Below are 21996 nucleotides of genomic sequence, written 5' to 3' on the forward strand. Positions count from 1 at the left end.
CCCAGGCCAGGCAGTAGCCTCGTCCCAGGGGAGCAGGCTGCTGGACAAGCTGGGGGGATCCCCTGGTGATCATGCCTCCCTGCTCAGCGGAGCAAGGACACAGATCCCCAACAGCTGAGCCCCGGTCTCTCACTCTCTTAACCCATGCTTGGCATAGGACACCCTCAGTGAAGCTGGGTTGAGCCAGTGACCAAGTGGTCATACTATCCAGCCTGGCACTCTTCGGAGCAATGAACTTGTAGTAACTTTCGTATTCACATAAGCCACCGCGGGGGGCCTCCTGTTATTCCCATTTTACTGGTGAGGAAATGAGGCTCAGAGAGGTAGAGAGCCTTGCTCAAGATCACACAGCTGAGCTGGCCTTCGAACCCGGGCCTTCCAGCTCCAGAACACACGCTCTTAACCACAAGTCCCCACTCCCAGGGCAGCAGGGAGCCTGCAGCGAGCTGGGCCCCTGGCAGGTAGTAGGTGCTTTTCCTTGCCCCCCACCTCCCTCCCCGCGCCCCCCATGGCCCAGCGCCTAGATTCAGATTTCGGCCCAGCCTCGAGGTCAGCAGCCCGTTCTGCCCTGAACTGGGAGGAATGTTCGTGGTGGCCTCGGCCCGGGTCCGAGAAGAAAGGCAGCCTTGTGGGCGAAAGGTGAGCCGCTGGGTGGGCGCAGGCGTGTTTACCCAGGGCCGGGCGTGTGGCTCAGGGTGGCGCCGCTGTCAGCCGCGCCGGCTGCCCCGGGCCTGTGCTGGCCTCCAGATGTGCGCTGGCTCCAGCCGGCCGGGCCCCCCCACCCCATGCACAGAGGGGCTTTATCAAAAGCGGCTGTGAGGAGGCCCGGGAGGCCGCTTGGCTCCAGCCTGCTGGCTCCGAGCCCCGGGCCTGCAGAAGCCAGGCGAGCCGCACGCGGGCTTTTGTGCCTGGGGTCTGCAGCCGCGCCACTGCCTGACTGCTCTGCTGGCCTCGGACCCCCGGGGGGAGCCCCGCCGAGGGGTGCAGCCCCCTTTTCCAGGAAACCAAAGCTCCAGGAGCAATCCGGAGGGGTGGTAATTCAAGAAAACTTCTTTTTCATGCATTTTTCTGCATCCCTAAGGGGAAAGGTAACCCACACAGAATAAAAAAGTGCAAAACTCAGTAAAACTCGAGGGGTGTTAAAGGAGCAGGCCAAGGGGAAGGCACTCGTGGGAAGGATGAATTGCAGATTTGGGATGGCGGTTCCCTTAGCAGGAGGTGAGTCACGAGGAGGGGCTCGGTTCTCCCCCATAGTATTTCCTTTCTTGGGGTGGGAGTGGGGGGTGTCATTCTGTATGTTTTCTTTGGTGGCCGGAACTATTTTGCATTAATAAATAACAATAACTGGAGGACAAACCGAACAAACGAAGACTTCCTGCTGCTTCCGACCCTCAGGCCTCCCCCTGCTTGGAGTTGTCTTCCGATACCTTCTAGAGATTGCCTGAGAACCCACAAACAGATCCACACACATTCTCTTCCTGGTTCTGTTTTCGTCTTACTAATAGTATTCAGATAGACACTGCTTGGTGCCTGGTGTTTTCATTTAACGGTCTGTCCGAGGCTTCCCGAAGCCTTGTGCCTTTTCGTGGCTGTGTAGTATTCCATTGGCTTGGGGCTTGCGTTCATTCCCAGGGACCACGCTGCAGTGGACACCCCCACCCACCCACCTTGCACCTGTGTTTGGAGGCTCAGGAGTATTTTCTGGATGCTCAACTCTTAGAAGGAGGGCTGCAGGGTGAGTGCATCCAGTCTTCTGAGAGCCACGGCTGACTCGTCCTCTCTGAGGCTGGTGTCCTGTATTGTCTCACCAGCAGTGCAGCCCCACGCAAGGAAACTGAGGCACAGATGGTCAGCTCTTCTTAAGGGCGAGCAGAAATAGCTTCATGCGAGTCTCTCCCAAAAAACACACCAAAACACCTCTTTCTTGGTTTTGTTTCTTCCTGATTGTACAAGAGAAGCATGTCCCTTGCAGAAACTTTAGGAAGTACAGAAAAATCGCAGTTAGAAAATAAGGCTTCCGCCCTCCCTGCCACCCCCCAGCAGCCTCTCTGTCAGGACCACCACAGTCCCCTCCTCCCCGGTCTCCCCGCTTCCAGCCTTGCTCCCCCGCAGACCCTTATAGGCAGACAGGGAGGTTTTGCAGGCCCTCGCCGGGGACATGTGGCAATGCTGGGGTCATTTTGGGTTGTCGCGCTGGCAGAGGGGCATGCCACTGGCATCTGCTGGGTGGGGGCCCCTTCTCCTTCAGGGTCCGGGCTGGCCCCGGGACAGAGAATGATCCAGCTCCCATGTCAATAGCGCCCAGGCTGAGAATCCCGCGTTAGCCCCGAGTCACGCGCCGTCTGTCCTGTGCTCAGACCTCCCATGGCTCCCACCTCGTACAGAGGACAGCCAAGTCCTCAGAGCGGCCACGAGGCCCTGCAGGCCGTGCCCCATCACCTCCCCTCCCTCCCTCTCTGGGCTCCAGGACACCAGCCCCTCCTTCAGGGCCTCCGCGCCACCCACCACCATCTCTGTCAAATGTCACTTCCTCTGGGAGGCCTCCCTGACCTCTCGATTTAATATCTGCCCCTCCCTGATCCTTTCTGCCTTCTTTCTCCCTGGCACTTGGCCCTGAAGTCGTACTGACTCGTCTGCCGGGCTCCCCACCCAGGACACCAGCTCCGTGAGGGAGGGAGAGGGCCGCTCTGAGGCAAAGCCACCCCCGGCATGCAGTAGGGACTCCGCAGGCGCTCATGGATGGACAGTGGAAAGTCCTGATGTCTGGGCGCAGTTGCGGACAGAGGATCCGGATGCTGAAAGTTGGCCGCTGGGGTGGAGGCCCAGAGGGAAGAGCAGGCCCCCAAGGCCACAGGCTAGAATTTTCCTACACCCGGCAGCCCACCTGTGTCCCTTCCGGCAGCTGTGCCCCTGGGCCCGAGGTCCTGCCCTCATTACACCAAAGCTTCTCTCACCAGGGACAGCAGGAAAGATGGAGGGGATTCCAAAGGCAACTCCTGAACCACCTCTAACATTTATGGAGCACCAACTGCATACCCCACCTTGGACTTGGGCAGCAGAGGGATTGTATCTCAGTGATTTCCTGGAGGCCAGGGTTGGTGACAACCATCTTCCTGTCCTCAGGGCCTAGCACTACGGAATTTATGGAGGCTCTACCATGTACCGTGACTATACTGAACGTACCTTCTTGCAGGAGAGAGAAATTCTGGACTGCGGATTTAGGGCCGGAGAAAGTCAGTGCACATTTCTGTTGATGCTTCTAATTAATTTTTTTTTTTAACAGAAAGCAATCTTTTTGTAGATAAATAAAGAATTCCCAAGTAAGAAAAAAGGCAACCCTACCACCTACCGATGCTGGGAGGAAATTCAAGAGGCCTTGGAGCCCAGAGGGGATCCCTGGGGGTCTTGGGAGAGTCTTCCAGGAGGAAATGAGTTCTAGCAGAGGCCCCAGGATGTGTGGGCAGGAAAAACCCTGTGGGAAGCTGCTGCCCAGACCTGGGGTAGGGGGGCAGCCGGTCAGCTGGGGTGCTGATGGTCTGGCCCATTGCTGTGTGTCCCTGAGTCCAGTGTTTCTTGGTGGAGCTTATCACAGCCTCGTTCCTGTGATTATGTTCCTGTCCTGGGACTCTGTGAGGGCAGAGCCCACTCTGTCTCATCCACCTATCTGTCCCCAGGGCCCAGAGCTCACAGCAAGCACAAAACGCACATCCTTCCAGAAGCTCAGAATGTGGCTTTTTGGAAATCGGTCTTTGCAGATGTCATTAGTTTAAGGATCTTGAGATGAGATCCTACTGGATCAGAGGTGGGCCCTACCTCCATGATTGGTGTCCTAATGAGGACAGCGGAGGACACACAGACACGTAGACACCGGACTGATGTGTCTGTGAGCCAAGGGGACAGGCAAACATTCTGTCCTGGAGCCCCCAAGTAGGCATGGCTCTGCTGACCTGGGTTTCTCTTGTTTTAAGCCACCAAGTTTGGGGGACTTTGTTATGGCAGCCTCTGGACACTCATGAGGGTTGCTCACACGGACGAACAGGTAAGTGAGGGAACAAGCCAAAAGCAGCTTTGGTGGCTGTCCCCAGCCAGCTGTGTGTGGTGAGGCGACTGCCCTCATCCCCTATGACAGGGTTTGCTTTCTGGGTGCCTGCTCAGGCTGTGGGGCTGGGGAAGCTGGAGGTGGCCCAGCGAGGGAGGGGTGGGCTTGAGGAGGAAATCAGGTCGTGTAGACATCACACCCCCCTGCCCCATCCCCAGAAGCCCACATCCACACCCTGTGTGGACACCCAGCTTCTGAGGAACCTCACCCCTCCTGATGCCTTTTAGGTTCGCTGCAGCAGGTGCTTATCCTCAAATATGGACGCTCCTCAGAATGTCCACCCAAGTGACTCTCCTCACCTTCAGTTAGAGCCCAGAGCCAGGCTGTCAGGACGGAATTTCCTCCCGCCCTTTGTCCTTCTGCTGTGGCCTCTGGAGGTCAGGAGACAGTGGGATGCGGGGCGGTGTGTATGTGGGGGGGAAGCCTGAATCCTAGCTCTGCGCTGAGTGAGGCGGTGAGTGGCTGCTCCTCTCTGAGCCTCAGTTTCTCCAGCTGTAATGGGAAGAATGTCACCTGGCTTTGAGAAAATGGTTGTGCAGAGTGGATGAGATGAAGCTGGTCCCGGGCTCGTGGGGCACCTGGCCCATAGGTGCTTACTAAGAGAGTGGGCCCGGCATCCTGCTCTCCCAGGACATAGCCCTGAATCCTAAAGGGGGTTGGCCCTTCCCAGCCTCGGATCCTTTCAGAGCCCCAGTCGCTGGCCCATGGCCTGTCCAGTGGTCCCACAAAGCCACTCCACCCCCAAGGAGCTCAATATCTTTAGAAGGACCAAGGCTTGGATTTCATGCCCATAAAGTGCCTGAAATCAAAGCAGGGCTGGAGACACGGAGGGTTTTGAAGTTGGCGCAGGGCAGGAGGGGCCGTGAAATTCCCAGCAGTCTTGGCCCCTGTCTGGGAACCGGCATAAACGGGGGCCCCTGGCAGGAGGATGGTGGCCAGGTACAAGGGGCCATCTGTCATTTTAGCAATCACTTGAATTCCAATAAAGACTTAATCATACCAAGTTTTAGAGAAGACGATGGGGAAAACTCAGCTGGAAAACCCCCCTTTTCCGGTGCTAGAAGCAGGGAGGGAGCCAGCGGTCAGGTCCTAAAGCAAGGATCTCAATCCCTCCCCTGCCACTTACTTGCTAAATTGCCTGACCTTTCTGTGCCTCGATTTCCTCACCTGCCCAATGGGAGACAATCATCTCTCCCTCAAAAGGCTGCGGCAGGGGGACTTTAGTGGTTCTGCGTGACGTGCTGGCCCAGCCCCTGGGCATGGCTGGCGCTCGGCCACCGACATTGTCCTTGTCATTTTTTCCTAACGACACGAACATCAGCTTCTCCTGAACCGAGGGCCTCCTATGCATCGGGCACTCCACAGGCATCGTCCCAGCGAATCTTCCCACGGCCGCAGGAGGGGGGCATGGCGCGCACCCCCAGCTGCAGCTGGCGACCAGAGAGGACTGACTCTTGCCCGGGGCACGCAGCTGGTGGGGCTCCGGGCTGCGATGTAGAGCCCAGTCCTCCGGCTGCACCGTCATCCATCCTCCTCATCACTTCCCTTCAGGAAATCTGAGGAGCTAAAGGGAGGAGACAAAAGCCCCCCACGTTCCCACAGGTTGAGGCAGGGCTTCTCCACCTTGCATCCTTGACGTTCCGAGCTGGATCATCCCCTGCTGTGGGGGCTGCCCTGTGCGGGGTCTTCAGCAGCGACCCCTGGGCTCTACCCACCAGAGGCCGGTAGCTCCCCGGAGCTGTGACAACTAAAAATGTCCCCGGGCATGGCCACGTGTCCCAGGGAGGGGGCAGCAGGGCTGGAGTAAGGGTGTTAAATGTTGGAGCGTTTCCTCCCTGTCTACACGCACGCACGCACGCACGCATACTGACACACTTAAAAAAGACGAGCATTTCAGCCAAATCCTACGTTTTCCCATAAAAATACAGCTGGTGACAATCACACATGCGTTTGGCTTTGGCAAATCCATCTTCTTGGGACAGGGGGCTAAGGAGAGAGAGTGGGATGGTGCGTGAAGAAAGGGGTGACTCTGGCGCCCGTGAGCATGAGCAGGGGGTTGTGTGCGCTTGCTGTGCCTAGCAAACCGTAAGTTCAAAATCGAGGTTTTCAACCCCTATGCTCCTAGATCCTCTATGAGGTGCAGCAAAGAGCCGACTGGATTCTGGGGTGGAGGGATGGGGGCAGGTTTGGGGGGGCGTTTGTAGCCTCTCACTGGGACCTCTCTCAGGGACCACTGTGACCACGCCTGGGGTGGAGGTGGGGGCTTTTCTCCCTGACCCTGCGCCCCACTGTGGGGTTTCCAGAAACGCGGGCCAGCTGGTGCTCTGCTGAAGCAAACCCATTCTGTGATTTATCTGAGCAGAGCTTTGGTGGGGTGCAGAGACCCCCATGCACAGTCCACACAGATTCGTTCCTGGCTGGCCGGCTGGGGTCGGATCCCTCTTCTGTCGGCCTGAGGGTCATGTATCTATGATTTCATAAGAAGTGCTGGGTTTGGATGAAAATGTCAGGGGCCTCGGCCCAGTGGATCTGGTCCCGGGCTGGGGGTGAGCAGGGGGTTGGCGTTCCCCTCCTAGGGCTGAATTCTCAGAGGTGGGAGGGGGGCACTCAGAGCTCTGAGTCACAGTCTGTGGTCAGGCTGAGGGGACCAAGGCTCAGGGACAAGCAAACTGCTCAAGGTCACCCAGCACGCTGGCCTCTCTCAGCACCTTGGGGTCTGTGGGGAGGTTGGGGTCCCGGGGGTCAGCAGGAGCTGCAGGGGCCAGCAGACTTCCACAATCATTTAGGTCTCGATTTCTTCTTACGTAAAATGGGTTTGGTAAATAGTCCCTGCCTCTCAGGGCTGGGGGAAGATAGTTTTGTGATGTGCCCAGCACGCAGAAGATGCTCCTCAAGATCTGACAGTTATTCTTAGTCCCTGGGTCACCTGCCCCCCCTCGGGGGCCCAGAAAGAAAGCTCTGGACGAAGACAGCTTGGGTTCAGATCCTGGGTCTGGGGGGCCACCCCATACTAGCGGCTTAACTTCTCTGTCTCAGTGTCCTCATCTGAAAAATGGGGGCACCAACAACATCACAGGATAGTGGGGAAGAAGAGTGATATTGGGGGTTGGGGGTGTGATGCACTCCAGGCCCCGGGATTTAGTCTGTCCTGAGTAAACTGACCTCGCCAGGTTGGTCAAGGAGCTGACAGTCGTCGTGGTGGGGGAGGGGTGGGTGGGCAGTTAAGACCTGTGACTCGGAGGCCAACCTGGTCGGAGGGAATCTCACTTTGTGGCTCAGAGCTGTGTGATCTTGGGCCAGTCACTCAGCCTCTCTGGGCCTCAGTTTAATCCTGTTAACATCAGAAGACCCCAGGGTCATGCAGGAGAAGGCTGAGTGGGGCCTGGAGTCTAGTCCCGGCTCTGCTCTGGGCCCGGTGCAAGGCTCTACCTAGGAGGAGAGGTGCAGCCCCCCCCGCCTCCTGCCCCGGCGGGCTTATGCCTGCAGGAGGGGGACCTGTGCCTGATTTGAAAGCATGAGCAACAGAAGGCCTTTTTCTTTCCATCCATGCTGCTCCTGGGAAGCTCAGACTTGAGCCTTCAATTCCATTTCTACATTGCCCACTGTGACATCTGTCTCCCGCCCCAGCGTCTGTCCCCAGCCCCAGCTCTGGACCCACAGCCTCCTTGATCCCTCTGTCTGGAGTCACAGGTGGTGTAGCATACTCAGTGCTGAACCCCCCCCCCCCCCAAAACTGACTCCTCCGAGCGTTCCCCCTACCCCCCGTCGGAACAGGAAAAGGCAACTCCAGCCTCCCTGGGCTGGACCCAGGACCGGGATCTCTGCTCCTCTCCCCTCACCCCTGCACCCACTCCGTGGGCTTGCTTTCCGATCATTCTGCATTTCGTGAATCTAAGAGGCTGTGGAAAATGGGAGACATACGATGGGAAAAAACGTGCATCCTTGAATCAGTGAAATGCCGTGTCCAGCATCCAAGCACCCCTCACCTGGGCTCCTGGGACTGCCTGTGGCAGCCCCATGCTCTCTGCCCGCCCTCCCCACCCTGTCCATCTCCATCAGCTCCCTGTCCCTTGCTTCCACCCTCACCCCCCACGGTCTGTCCTCCGCCTGCGGCTAGAAGGACTCCATGAAAACCCGACTCACATCCTGTTCCTCCTTTGCAGTTTCTAGCTCCCTTAGAGAAAAGGGCAAATCTTGACAAGGTCCTACATGATGTGTCCCTTGTCACCCAGACCTCATCCTCTTCCTGATCCCCTCCCTCCCTCTGCTCCAGCCTCATGAGCCTCCTGGCTGTTTCTCCAACAAATCAGGCATGCTCCTGCCTCAGGGCCCTTGCACTGGCTGCTTCCTCTGCCCAGAATATTCTTCCCCCAGGTACCCACATGACTCACTCCCTCATCTTCTTCAGGTCTTCGTTCAAATGCCACCTTCTCAAATAGCAGGTCTTTCCTGCCCCACGTCAATCACCCCCATCTGCCTACCCTGCTTAATTTTCCTCCATAGCATTTATCACCAACTAATATTCTACATAATTGAATTTTTACTTGTTTGTTTCTTCCTACCCGCCTCCATGGTCGCCACCCCCAGAAGGTCAGTTTCACAAAGACAAGTGTTTCTGGCCTGTTTTGTTCTCTGCTATATTCCCTGGGCCTGGGGCCTCATTAAATATTGTTGAATGGATGAATCTGGAGGTGTGGATGCTGCCATACCCCTGGGCTATCTGGGAAGCTTTAGGGAGCTCTATGATCGGGAATCACCCTGGAAACTGTAGCATGCAATACTACCTCGGCACCATGGGTCAGCATGTTCTCAGTTGGGGTTTGTGGGAAACGGGGCAGCTGAGGGTCCTGGTGTTTACAGTCAGATTCCCAGAGCTGGGTCCCGATCAGGGGCTGGGGCAAGAAGGGGAGACGAGGGGGTCTCCCGGATCTGGCTTCAGGCCTCTGACCACAGTGTCAAGTTTGTGGAGAGAAAGATCAGGAAGGCGGTGGGGTCAGTGTGGCCGGAAGTGGCCGGCCCAGTCTTCTGGCCTGAATTATCTGGGAAGAAAAATAATCACATTCCAAGAAACCCATGGCTTGGGCGCCGGAGCCACTTGTGGGGGTGGGGTGAGGGGGCGAGGGGCAAGGCTGGCCGGTAGGTGGTGGCCCTGCCTGAGGCTCAGAGAGGTCAAATGGTCAGGTCGGGGCGACCTCAGATGGCTAGGATTTGGACCAGGCCGGGGGAGGTGCCCCCAGATTGTGAATGGCTGGGGCATGGCAGCCAGGACACAGCTCCTGGGGAGGGGAGACCACCGCTGTAGACTGGGGTGCAGCTCGGGGGCCCTGCAGCTGGCTGTCCACTCCCGTCCCCCAGATCCTGGTGGGGGCACCTGGCCCACAGAGGGGGCTACTGACCCTACAAGCCACCGATAGGGCCCAAGAGACCTGATGGCCCTTCCTAGGATGGTCCCGAGGCCCAGACCTGGGGAGAATGACAGAGGTTGGTAATAATAGTATTGATAAGAGCTCATATTATAGACTCTTTCCTGTACTGTCTCATTTTACCCTCACATCACCTCATGAAGAGGTCACCCCATTGCCATCGCAGGTCCCCAAGGACCTGTGGGGTCGGTCTCCATCTCACTCCTACCACCCAGATCCTTAAACACTCTCTTCCAGCCACACTGGCCTCTTTGCTGTTCTGTCATCCCATCAAACTCATGCCAGCCTGAGGACCTTTGCACCTGCTGTTCCCTCTGCCAATTCTTTCTCTAATCAGCACTCAGCTCAGAGGTTACCTCCTCAGAGGTCTTCTCTGACCACACATCTAAAGCAGTTCCCTGCCCTTTCTCCTATCACATGAGCTCACTGTACTGTTTTTAGTGCCCCAATCCAGTTGTTAAATTATCTTGTATATTCATTATTTCCTTACTCTGTGTCTCCCATGCCCGGAATGACAGCAGTGTAAGGGCAAGGGACTTTTCTGCTCTATCCTCTTCTGCACCCCCAGTGCCTGGCACAGAAGAAGCCCTCCCAATATGTGTTGAATGAACAAGTGTCAAAGAGACAGACATGTCCTCTCTCTGTGCCTCACTCGTGACTGGATGTGCCAACAAGTCTACCTTTTAGGAAAGATCTCATTTCATCCAGGCTGGACTCCAACACAGGATGGGTTGGGGGTGCTTCTGTGGCCCCCAAATCATGGCCTTTCTCTGAGGGCAGGGCTGATGTTCCTGGAACTTCCTGCCCACTCCGGCCCAGGGAAGTCAGATGTCAGCTCAGCTCCCCCTCTCCACCCCATGCCTCTTGACAAGCCTACGTGGACTCTGAGCCAGTTTGTAGAACACAGACAAGGGGGCTCAGGCCAGATGTGGGGGGATGTCTGGGGCTGTGCAGGGGCCCTGACAGCCAGAGGTAGAACTGGAAACTCATTCCCAGCCGGCCTACTACGGCTGAGGCCAGAGCATGTGTGGGAGAGGCCTGAGATCAAGCTGATGAAACCAGAGCAGGAGCAGCTGGACTGGGTCTGTTCATTCATTCATTCATTCTTCATCAGGCATTGCCCCCGTGCCCAGCACAGCACATCCGTGTGTCTACTTATCCATCCGTTCAGGCACTGTGGACTTTTAATGTGATGATGTGACATACATCTTCCTACCCCAGGGCCTTTGCTCTTGCTGTTTCTTTCACCTGGAACTGTCCACCCTGCCAGGTTCTGGGCACGGCAGGCCCTTCACACACTTGGGAGTCACCTGCTCAGAGAGGCCCTTCCATCCCCTTCATTTACTTAGGTATGTGCTTAATGCTTCAAAAATGACATTGTCCATTGTCCATCTCCCCCATTCAAACGTCAGCTCTGCGAAGGCAGGGGCTCTTTGTTTTGTTCCTGGCTGTGTCCCCAGCAGAGTGGTCAGCACAGAGAAAGCACTTGGTAAATGCTTGTTGGATGAATGCTCTCCTGGGAAAGCTCAAGGATGGGGGTGGTTCCTAAGCCAGAGGATGGGGTGACCTGCAAATTGGGGCCTGGAGGGAGCCTGGCGGGGGCGGGGGGGGCAGGTGCAGAAACAGAGGGACATGGTTTTATCTCAAAATGCCTTCCTCCAAGGCAGCATTAAAAGGTAGATCAGAGGTGGCAAGTGGTGATTAAAAGTTAAAAAAAAAAAAAAGCCTTTAATCCATTGCCACCAAAAAAATTGAGATATTTTACTAAATCCTGATGTCTGGCTTCTCTCTTGAAAAATCAAAAGATGTGGCCATCCTGAGCCCATATTCCAGGGGCAAATAGGTCAAGTTTCCAGTTCGCAGCGGCCCCCATCAGGCCCTTGGGGCGTTTGGGTTTGTGACCGCCCCAGCCAGAGGCTGCAGGAGTGTAGCTAGGGTGCACCAGGGGTAGAGCTCCTCCAGGTACGGGGAAGGAGGTTGCACACCCTGTCCCCGGGTTTCCTGCAGGGCCCCTTTTGCCCAATGCACACTGGCAGACGCCTGAGAGCCCAGCTTAGAAGTGGTTCCTCCCTGCCACATCTGTCCCTGGGGCCGGGCTGGGAACCGAGGTGTGGCCCGCCGCGCCGGTGCAGCGGTCCGCAGCGCGCGGGCGCCCTCTGCTGGCCCATAGCGGGCGTGCAGGTCTGAGCCAGAACTGGGCACCAAGGGTCAGAGACCTGGGAAATTTCTTTTCTATTCTGTTCAGTAGCTAACTAACGTTTCCCGAGGGTTTGCTGTGTGCTGAGGACCGTAAGAATCCCACTACACGTAAAACCTCTGGTAATCCTTAGAGCAACCCTGTGAAGTGGATACAGAGAGGTTAAGGAGCCGGCCCAGGGCCACACAGCGGGTACACGGATGAGCTGGGGTTGGCCCACCCGACTCCTGGCCCCGGGGCCCTGCACTGGGGTCCGGTGAAGTAGATTATGTGAAGATCTCACCTCTGCTCACACATTTCCATCTACTCAGCATTTACAAGCTTCACCTGGAAGGGCCAAACTCAGCCGATTCCTCCACCCACTCACCCACCCACCCTGCTGCCCAAATGTCATTTAGTGAGTTCATGGCAGAGGCAGGTGGAAGCGTCCCAGGCCATTGAGACCCTCCCCTCCCCCAGCTTCTCACTGTCCATGGCTGGAAGAGGAAGGCCCAGGTCCAGCTCTGAGGAGTCAATTCACGTGCTCATTTAATGTGTTCTAACCTCAGCATTGCTTTTCGGTATTGGGGGGCACAGCAGGGAACACACCAGATGAGGCACTCGCCTGCCTGAGATCCACTCCAGCGAGGGAAAGAGGAATAACTAAACCAATACAACAGATCGTTAGATATTAGTAATTGCCAAGAACAACACACAATCAGGCGATGTGAACGGAGAAGGGTGGGGGCTGGGAAGGCCTCTCTGGAGAGGACACACATGAGCTGCTGTCCTGGGGCTGGGGAGCCGGCCACACAGAGAAGAGCGAAGGCCACTCCAGGCTGGGTTTGTGTGTGGAGACGGGGCACAGCTGAGAGCCCAGGACGCTGGCGGTGGCTTGGGCTGGGAAGGTAGTGGTGGATGTGAGAACTGGCTTCCAGAAGCACGATGTTTCTTAGTGCACCTACTCATTGGCATGAGGTCTGTGCTTTTCCAAGCACCGCCGGGGGCAGGGCACACAGGAACACACACCCCGTCACGCAGCAAGCTCTGGGTGGGGTCAGGAAGCCACTCTGCTGACCACGTGCCTGTCCCCTATTCATTTACGGGACTCTGAGATAGGCCTTGAGCAGGGACTGAAAAGGTCCCCAGCCGACCACAACGGAAGGGTTCCCAATTTGAGCTACTCGTACCACAGGGCCCTTGACGGCTGGTGAGGGTGGCCACCCGTCAGCCAACCCCGTCAAGTACAGTAGACCTATTTATGCTTCAGATGCCCGTCTCGGACAGTGAGAAGTCCTTTAGGTAAGGCACTCGCACGGATCAGTAGGAGAAAGGAACAAAGAGGACACGGTCGAGAGGGAAAAACCAGGACTTTTCAACTTGAGAAGACACACCCTCACCCATGAGAACATGCACATGAAACTACGGGACAGCCGCTCAGCTCAGAGAGGGGCAGGCAGGTGAGAACGGGCCCATGTCATATAGCAGCTGGAGGCCTCACAGTATGATGAGAGAGACAGGGAGGGGGGGACCTGTCCCCCATGTTGATGGAAAGGGGTGAGTTGATGCGTCTCTGGTAGACAGCTTGGAAGTCCGTAGAGGGAGAAGCCCACTCCCAGGACTTGACTCCACAGATGTGCACCTGCACGTGCATGTGCGTGCACACACAAATGCGTTGCAAAACATCAGGGACCACCTCTGTGTCCATGAGGGCCAGGCCACCCGGGTTGGGGCAAGCCATGTACTGGGTGCTCAGCAGCTGTTCAGAACCGCACGCTGTTCCCTCCGTGCCGCTCCACGGCGACCTTGAGAGCCTGTTTGGGAGGAAAACATCCAGGGCAGGAGCGAAGTGGAGACCACCTTCCCAGTTACGCTAAACACAACGGTGGGAAGGAGAGATGAGAGGACGAAGGAGCATGGGTCTGCACACGCGTACTGGATCTCAGAGGGACCCACAGCCCAGGTGCTGGTCTGGAGAGGACGGGGTCAGAAGCGGGAGAGGACCTCACCTTCCATTCTATTCCCTTTCTACTGTCTGAAGTACTTCCTAGGTCCACGTATTCTCTTTCGTCAAGACAGAAATGGGAGTCTCCAGCTCAGGTGTGCAGATGAGTGTCTTTCGCAGGGGATGTGACGTGCTTCCGTCCTTTGCCACCAGCGTGGCCATCTCCTCTGCCCTTATCACAACTGACAATACAGTCTGCTTCTCACCAACTGGACACTTTCACATCTTAACATTTCTGGATTGGGACATTCCTTATAATCAGTAGGGTCTCTTTTTTTAAAAAAGATTTTTTTTGACAGAAAGAGAGAGAGAGAGGGCGCGTGTGCACGCACAAGCAGGGGGAGCAGCAGAGAGGGAGGGAGAAGCGGGCTCCCTGATGCGGGACTTGATCCCAGGACCCTGGGACCATGACCTGAGCCGAAGGCAGACGCTTAACGACTGAGCCACCCCCAGGCGCCCCAATCGGTAGGGCCTTACACTTGTAACTGACAGCATTTTTTCTTGGTGGTACATAAAATAATGGTACATCTCAGTGGACTGCATTTGACACAGTGAAACCTGGGTCTCTCTCCCGTGGGTCCTGCAGCAACTCTGGTTTCTTAGAACCTTCCTCCTGTGCCACAGGTGGTGCTGCCCCTGCTCTGACCCCTGGTATGTCCTGGGGGGCAAAGGCCACCATGATCACCATCTTGGGAGGGTCAAGGTGCAGCCGGTGACAGAGCCTTAGGGCCGAACAGCTCTCCCGTGGCCTGCCGGCTGCATCGGCACTTTGTTCTGCGCACGGAATGAAAAGTTGGTCAGTCGACACACTAGTGTTGGGAGATCTCACATAAAAATCTGCATTGTTTGTCTTGCAATCAAAGAGCTGGCATTCACGGAGTCCACATCCCTAGCACACGTACCCACCCCCCCCCCCCCCCCACTGCCCCGCCTGCACGGCATCAGGCACACGCCCGAACTCCGTGTTCTGGTTCAGAGTGAGACCGTGAACACACACTGTGTTGTCTCGCGGCAGCTAGGCCTTAGGCTCTAGCACGAAGACCTCCCCTCCTCCAAGGTCACCTCCAGGCAATGTGAGGCGGCTTGGACTAAAAGCAAAAGCAAGTAAAACTTCATGTCATCCCAAGAAAGCCCTCAAGATACATCCAGTTACCATGTGTACGGCTCAGAGCTATGTAGTCTGTACGGACTCCAGCCCAGCAGAGGATGACTCGCAAGCTGCAAAGAAGACCTGCTTTCACAAGCTGCCCTTTCTTAGAACTTCCTCCTCTGCTGAGTAAGGAAGGGGAGTTCCCTAATGCTACGCCCCAAGGGGTTCTGATGACGGAGTAACATGGAGCAGGCACGAACAAGGAAGGGGAACGTGGTTGCGCATCCACGAGTTCCCTGGGAGCAGGGAGGGGGCACAAAAGGGCAAGAGGCCGAGCAGGGCGCCCTGACAGGGCGGACAGGGCTGCAGCCCATGGAGTCCGTGCCATGGACTCGACACCATCACAAGGCACCAGTGTCAGGGCTGCCCCCACCCAGAAGGCTCCAGGAACCTCCCCAGCAGAGCTGAGACGAAGCTCCAGAGCCCTCATCTCGAGATCAAAGTCCAAGGTCATGGGGTAGTGGAGACCCAGCATGGTTTGCTGTTGGTGTATCAGAAGGGGTGCTTCCTCTCCCACTCAGATTACCCTGGAGACCTCCGTGCACCCCCACACCCTGCAGACACCCTGCAGGTCTACACAGTGAGAAAGAACACAAGTATCTTCTCTCAAGAGCAAAGACCTGGCAGGCGCTGGGGACTGGAGGCATGTGAGCTGAGGCCACCTGGTGAAGCAGTGCGCTTAGCCCCCGGATGAGCGCTTCTTCTGTGCCCTAAATTGAGGCCCGGACGGCAGACATACCTGTAAACCCATCAGCAACAATGAGGAGCAAATCACATGACTCTGGGACATAAGCACAAATCAGACTCCATTATCACAAGACGGTTCCAGCTGATTTTCCAAAAGCTCTGAGGTCAGTTCTGTGTCGTGCACTAAGAAGGTGAAAGGTGCACTCTAGCATTTCAGATGGCTCTTCTCTCTGGAGGTCACGCAGCCCATGAGAGTTGCCACCTTTAGAGTTAGCCCTGAATTTGCCTTGGGGTTTTCCAGGAGCATTCTGAAATAATTTTAGAACCTCCCCTGTCCCTTCCCTCCCTCGGGGAAGCTAAGGACTAAGAGCGAAGAACCCACAACTGGAAGGCAGCGATTCACTCCGGAGGCCTCCGAGGGACCCATATGGCAGAAATTTGGGCAGTGCTTTCTGGAGGGTGGCCTGGTAGGAACAATCTGGCTCCACCCAGGCACCAGGTTCTGACATGTGAGCTGGCCCCGACAGCCACGAAAGAATGGCCTGGCTCCTGGCACAGGACACCAAGGTCATGACTGCTGGAGGTTGGGACCACAGCAGGAAGTTCAAATCCTGGATAAAAACAGCCACAGACACATTTCCACTCCGTACACAGTAGGTAGTAGACAAACTGTCAATTGTCAGGCAAAACTCGTCTCCAACACCAGAAATCCATGTGAAAGTCCTATATTTCCCTTCCCAATAGACTACTAAATCCAGCTGGTAAGTAGGTACTAGAGGGGACTTAATAGCTGGAGTCCCACAAAGCTACTTAAAGGAAAGACTCCCCTGCCCCCGCCCTTTTCACCATAACCTTGTCGGACAGGGGTTGGCAAACTGTGGTCCATGGGCCAAATCTGGCCCACTGCCTGTTTGATGAAGAAGGATTTCTACAGATGAACATTTACAACGGACTTGATATATCATACAACGGATTTGATAAATCATACAACAGATTTGATAAATCAGGAATACTAACTTTAAATTCCAGTAAGCAAAATGTTATCCTCTAAAAAAAAGAATTCCATTTCTCTCATTAGTTGACCTGTAACATTAGAAAAGAACTATACTCAATTACTAGATTTTGAATTCCATCAATAAACAATTTTGTGGAAATCTGTTTTCTCTCACTATATAAATATTTACATAGTACCTTTAATTTTGCCTCTTGGCTCACAAAGCCCAAGTATTTACTTACTTAGGCCCTTGGAGGAAAGAGGTTTGCCGACCCCTGATTTAGGACATCAGTTTGAATCCCAAAGCATCTAAAACATCAAAGTCTGTTCCTAAATTACATGCCAAGAGGAAGAAGGGCACAGCTTCTTAAATATTAACGCACACTTTTTTTTTTATTATATTAAAATCAGGCAATGGTATGACAATAAAAAGGCTGCTTATGGAATACTGTTATGTTCAACTTTACTTACAGGATGTTAAATCCTTAGAACTAAGGTATCCCCCAGAAAAAGATTAATGGAAACATCGATTGCTTTTCAGACTTGATAGTTGCTGCTTCAAAAGGTGGTTTTATACAAACACTAAATTAAAAAAAAAAAAAAAAAAACTTTAGAACACAATGAATCGCTTTTATTTTGGTATGCATCCACATCTCAGCATTTAGTGGTCCTGAACAGAAAAGTGGAAAAATGCAGCAATTTGCCAGGAAGTCAAGCCCGCCAATTTCGGGGATCTGCTGTGCACACCGAGTTCTTTCTTAATCCCTGCTGAGGACCGGGGGAAGCAGCAGCACCAAAACCAAAGTATGCACCGAATTCAAGGTTCTTTTTCGTTCCAGTTGTCAGATTCCAAACTAGACCCAAATGGATTGTAAGATGACCACGTGAGAACCCTGTTTAAAACTTCAATTTTTAAAAGCCAAAGCAATTACAGGAAAAGAAAACAATTCATTCAGAGGGATCGTGTGTGCTTACAAGTGTCTTCTGTGGCCTTTCTCCAAGTTTAACCACCAAGCACTTTGAGAGCTGGCAGGTCTGAGTACCCCTGGTGACTGTTCTTTTCACTTTATCAAAACCTGAGCTAAAAAACCGCATCAGCTGACGATGACAGCAGAAGGTGGCAGGGCTGAGGACCCAATATTCATTCCCAGGCTGGTGGAGAGTGAGTAAATGTGGTTCCAAAACTAAATGAGGGAAGTCAGAGACTCTTTCCAACCTTACCTGATGGCTTCTGGCCAAAGCAAGGAAGTGTCGTGGACAGTGTTGGGTGGTAATGGTGCAAAAAGGGTCTTGAGGAGGAGGAAGGAAAAAGCAGCACCCCTCGATTAAGGTGGGGGAGAAGATATGGGAAAGCCCTGAATTCCTCACCAAAGGCCAATTTCAGAGGGGAGCGGAGGGGGTTACAATCTATGCTTCGGCCAAGGGTGGTCATGGGAAGTGGAGAAAGGATGATGGCTTAGAGGGGGGAGGGCATCATTTAAGACTTAAAAAAAAGAAACCAGGGGTGCAGCTGGAGCACCCCCGCACACCCAGCAGTAGTCCCACAGGCTGCGACCTGAAACCTTCACACCTACTCTAGCAAGCCACCCCAAGCTGGAGGGCTGTTGCAGGGATGGAGGGAGGGAGGGAGGGAAGGAGGGGAGGAGGCAGGGAGGCAGGGGGAGGAGAAGGGGAGAAGGCAGAGACCCCAGGCCATGTAATCAGCAGCAAGGTGATTGTGTGATGTGTCTTTTCACAGTTGAGTTAGATGTGCCCCACCGGTTATGATGGGAATCAATTTAAATATACTTTCCTGATCCCAGAAGTTCAACTATGTGGACAGTGGTTACACTTGACAGGATGATTTGTTATAGCACAACTTATATATTTCAAATGGACAAAAAAATTAGTATCGTTTACAGTATCTTAAGATAAACTGCCTTTGAATGGGAGCTTCCTTTCCAGTACTTTGAGGTCTACAAGACGTATCTAGAAAATGTACTACTGTGGAAAATGACTGCTTAAATCGAATGGGGGGGAGGGGGGAGGGCCTGTGGTTTCTCTTTTTGATTAATTGCTGTAACACTGTCCTTCAGGCGGCTGAGGGAGTTTCATGTTTTCTTTAGACATCATTAGGCGCCGGAGCTCTTGCAGGACAACTTTGATGCTATATGAATTCTGCCATTTTGCTAGCACTGATATGGCTCTTGGGTCCACCTACGAAAAGGCAAACAAAAAACTGTCAGGGTCTCAAACAAATGCACTGCTATGTGCTGGAGTAAAGCTGCAGATAGGAGTAAAATGCATTTTTCCAGTTGAACATGCCCACCACACAATGGTATCTGACATGCGGAAAATACCTGCGTGATCCCTCCCTCCGGTCAGTCTGTGTTTCCTGGTTTGTGTCCCAAACCCTCACCATTTGGGAGAAGGAAACTATGGATAAGTAAAGCCACCCTTAGAGAAACGGCCCTGACACTTGGCAAGAGTCCAGCTGGCTCTAGAACAGTGACCTGCTCTCCTGGACAGGCTGCTATGGCTCAGGGTCCTTTCTCAACGCCACATCCAGGTGGTGGATGCTAATGGCGCACAGGGCCGTAAGGAGCAAAGGCGAGCGGTGGCCCAGATCCACGCTCTCGTGACAAGGACCTGCCTCCGAGTCACACTCTCAAGTTTGTGCAGCAATTCCCAAAAGAAATCTCCCAAAGTGTGGGTCGAGTTCTGGGTTCAGGACTTTTGGTGGAACTCAGATGCAACATGAAACACTGAACACACAGCAACGAGGCTCATCTCTTTTTTGCTTTTCTTTCAAGTCTTCTGAATATCTCAAAACAAAGGCTTAGCTCACATGATGCTTAACGTGTAAAACCCTTCAACGCTTGCTCATCCCCCCTTTGAACAAGAGAGCAGGTCTCAAAGGCTCAACGCCTTTGGCAAGAAACCTATGGAGGAAGAATTTATTAGCATCTCTTCGATTTTGTAGTATTTACTATTGCCACTACTGCCTAAGTTCTTATGTCAAGTGAGACTGGTTTTCCATTTATGGTAATAAAAATAAATTTAAAAAGCAAGGCCATTAAAGGAGAAAAAATAGCATGTATCGTAAGTAAGGCTCGGGAAGTATGAGTATGACCCTGGACAGGACTTTGCACCCACAGGCTCCTCATCTCTACCTCATGAGGGTGCATCATGAAGACAGAATGAGCTCCTATCTCAAGAGAGCCGCACGGTGTTGGTCCGGAGTGAGTATGGCACGAACGATGATTTAAATATAGGTAAGGGTTAGGGCGCCTGGGTGGCTCAGTCGTTAAACGTCTGCCTTCGGCTCAGGTCATGATCCCAGGGTCCTGGGATCGAGCCCCGCATCTTGCTCCCTGCTCGGCGGGAAGCCTGCTTCTCCCTCTCCCACTCCCCCTGCTTGTGTTCCCTCTCTCGCTGTATCTCTATCAAATAAATAAATAAAATCTTTAAAAAAAAAAAAAATAAATAAATAAATAAATATAGCTAAGGAACAGGCCCTCACCCCGAGTCTGCGTATGTTCATACTGCAGTATATTTCAGCATCAAACCACCAAGAAATATATGGACTTAGGGCCACAGCGCCCCTGATGTTTAAGTACAAAGCATTTCTCAACCCAAAGGAACAAGTATGGGCAGGAAAAACAACTTACCACTCCATTAGAACTATTAACTCCATTCATATTAATTTTTGTTACAAATCTTACAAAGGGGGGTGCTTCTGGGTATTTAGGTCCACATTCTATTTTAAGGCTGTATATTCGGTTTTCATAAATTGTCTGGAAAAAAAAGGTACAGAGACGTGAGGCAATTACAAACTATGAATTCAAAAAGGCAGATCTTTTGAAACCCCATTTATTCCTGCCTGCAGAACTGGTGCACGTGCTTCCTCTACACAGAGGCTGTCTACCTGTTACCCGTGAAGTCAGTAGTAACTAGTCCCCACACTAGTGTCTACGAACTCTTACCTCGGGAGAATACAAAGAAAATTTACAACAGTATCACTGAAATTTCAAGTTAGTGTTATTTAAGTCCAACCAGATGGACTTGTTTGTACACTAATTTCTCTACTTTGCAGACCCGTCCCGTGCTCTGGGCAATGCTGTGTAAGAGGCATTCTTTACTCTGGGAAGCCACACTAAACGTATACTCACACCAGGGTCACCAGCCATTGCATTCACTACCACCATGTGCAAAGCATAGAACAGGCGGCTCTTTAGAAGAACTTCAAAATGAAACACAAGTTAGGGGGTGTAGGTGCAGATACGAGAGCCGCTTTCCCACTACCTCCTTACTCTGGGGCTGTGCGCCGCACCATCTCTCCCTGCAGGCTTTACATCGACCTGAGAGATTACAGGCATGTAGTGGGTGAGGCGGGCAGCCACGGATGCCAGGCCCGCAGAGGAAAAGACTGTCCTTCTTCAAACGCCAACCGCGGCTCTGTAGAAAAAACTGGAAAGTCCAATCCCCCACGGCAATGAACTTTTCCCTGTAACTTCCACCCGATGAGCAGCAAAATGTGCTGCCGGTAGCAGGCTGTTCCATCTGCCTAGAGCGCCCTGCCACCCCCCCGAACTACTGCACATCCATCAAGACCCAGCTCAAACATCACCTGCTCAAACTTCACCCAGTTCAGTCATCACACAGGTTAGTCCACAGCTTTCTGTCCTCCATGAAGTGGCAATGTTATCATTTACATGTCTAAAGACCACCCTGAAAGGTGACGTGTCCCCATTAGGTTGGTCCCCTCGAAGGCAGGGCAACCCACCCTCCAATGGGTCCCCGTCCAGGGCACCAGTGCTCCCGCCTTCCTCAGTGCCACCTGCACAAGAAACGGCTCCTGTGTAAACAGCGACATCTAGTTGTCTTTGGGGGGAATCAATTACAGAAGATGTGATTTCAATCCTTGAAAACATTCCGTCTGAACAGTGGTCTAGCCCTAAGAAAAACGCTGGAACATATTTTAAGATTCAGAAGGCATTCATAATACACCCATAGAAACCTTTCACATCCACTTAACAGGTACTCCAAACTGTGACAAACCTAAACTCAGTTCTGGATTTCCACCCACCCTCAACCTGCTCTTCCTCTCTTCTTCCTTTATAAATGGCACCACCACCTAGCAGTTAGTTAAAGCAAAACCTAGCAGCCAGCCACAATTCCCTTTTCTCTTACCCCCTACCTTCTTATCAAAAGGTTTTAGCTTCCACCTCCAAGAGCGATCCCACACCCACCCACTTCCCTCTACCATGCCCCTCGTCTCAATCACCCCACGTCTCTGCTCTTTCTTGCTCCCCCTACAATCTGTTCTCCATACAGCAGCCTGGCTGATCTTTCAAAACCAAGAACTTAACCCCTCCAATGGCAGCTAGTGACCCGAGAAGGAAGCCCATGTTCTTGGATTGGACCCTGCGCACCCCACCTTCCTCTTGTTTCTTCTTCTTCCTCTCCATCTAGCCCCAACT

General features: G+C 53.5%; 1 protein-coding gene across 4 annotated transcripts in view; it reads right to left on the bottom strand.

The window, feature by feature from the left end:
• Window positions 1-16883: 16883 nt before the first annotated feature.
• The window catches only part of UBE2V1 (ubiquitin conjugating enzyme E2 V1), a 32026-nt gene continuing 26913 nt past the window's right edge, over window positions 16884-21996 (bottom strand). Inside the window, exons 3-5 of one of the 4 annotated variants that reach the window (XR_002480070.2) lie at window positions 20185-20310; window positions 17510-18730; window positions 17100-17116 (exon numbers count right to left, since the gene is read on the bottom strand). Coding sequence is in view for 3 of the 4 variants with exons in the window: in XM_021685893.2 (XP_021541568.1) it covers window positions 18584-18730; window positions 20185-20310; window positions 20827-20892 (339 nt within the window). In the remaining variant the exon portion in view is untranslated. Of the gene's footprint in view, window positions 18731-20184; window positions 20311-20826; window positions 20915-21996 lie in introns of those variants that run through there. The other 3 variants (XM_021685893.2, XM_021685892.2, XM_021685894.2) reach the window with 3 other exon arrangements.

The sequence above is a fragment of the Neomonachus schauinslandi genome, chromosome 10 (genome assembly GCF_002201575.2).
Source record: "Neomonachus schauinslandi chromosome 10, ASM220157v2, whole genome shotgun sequence".
Classification (NCBI taxonomy): domain Eukaryota; kingdom Metazoa; phylum Chordata; class Mammalia; order Carnivora; family Phocidae; genus Neomonachus; species Neomonachus schauinslandi.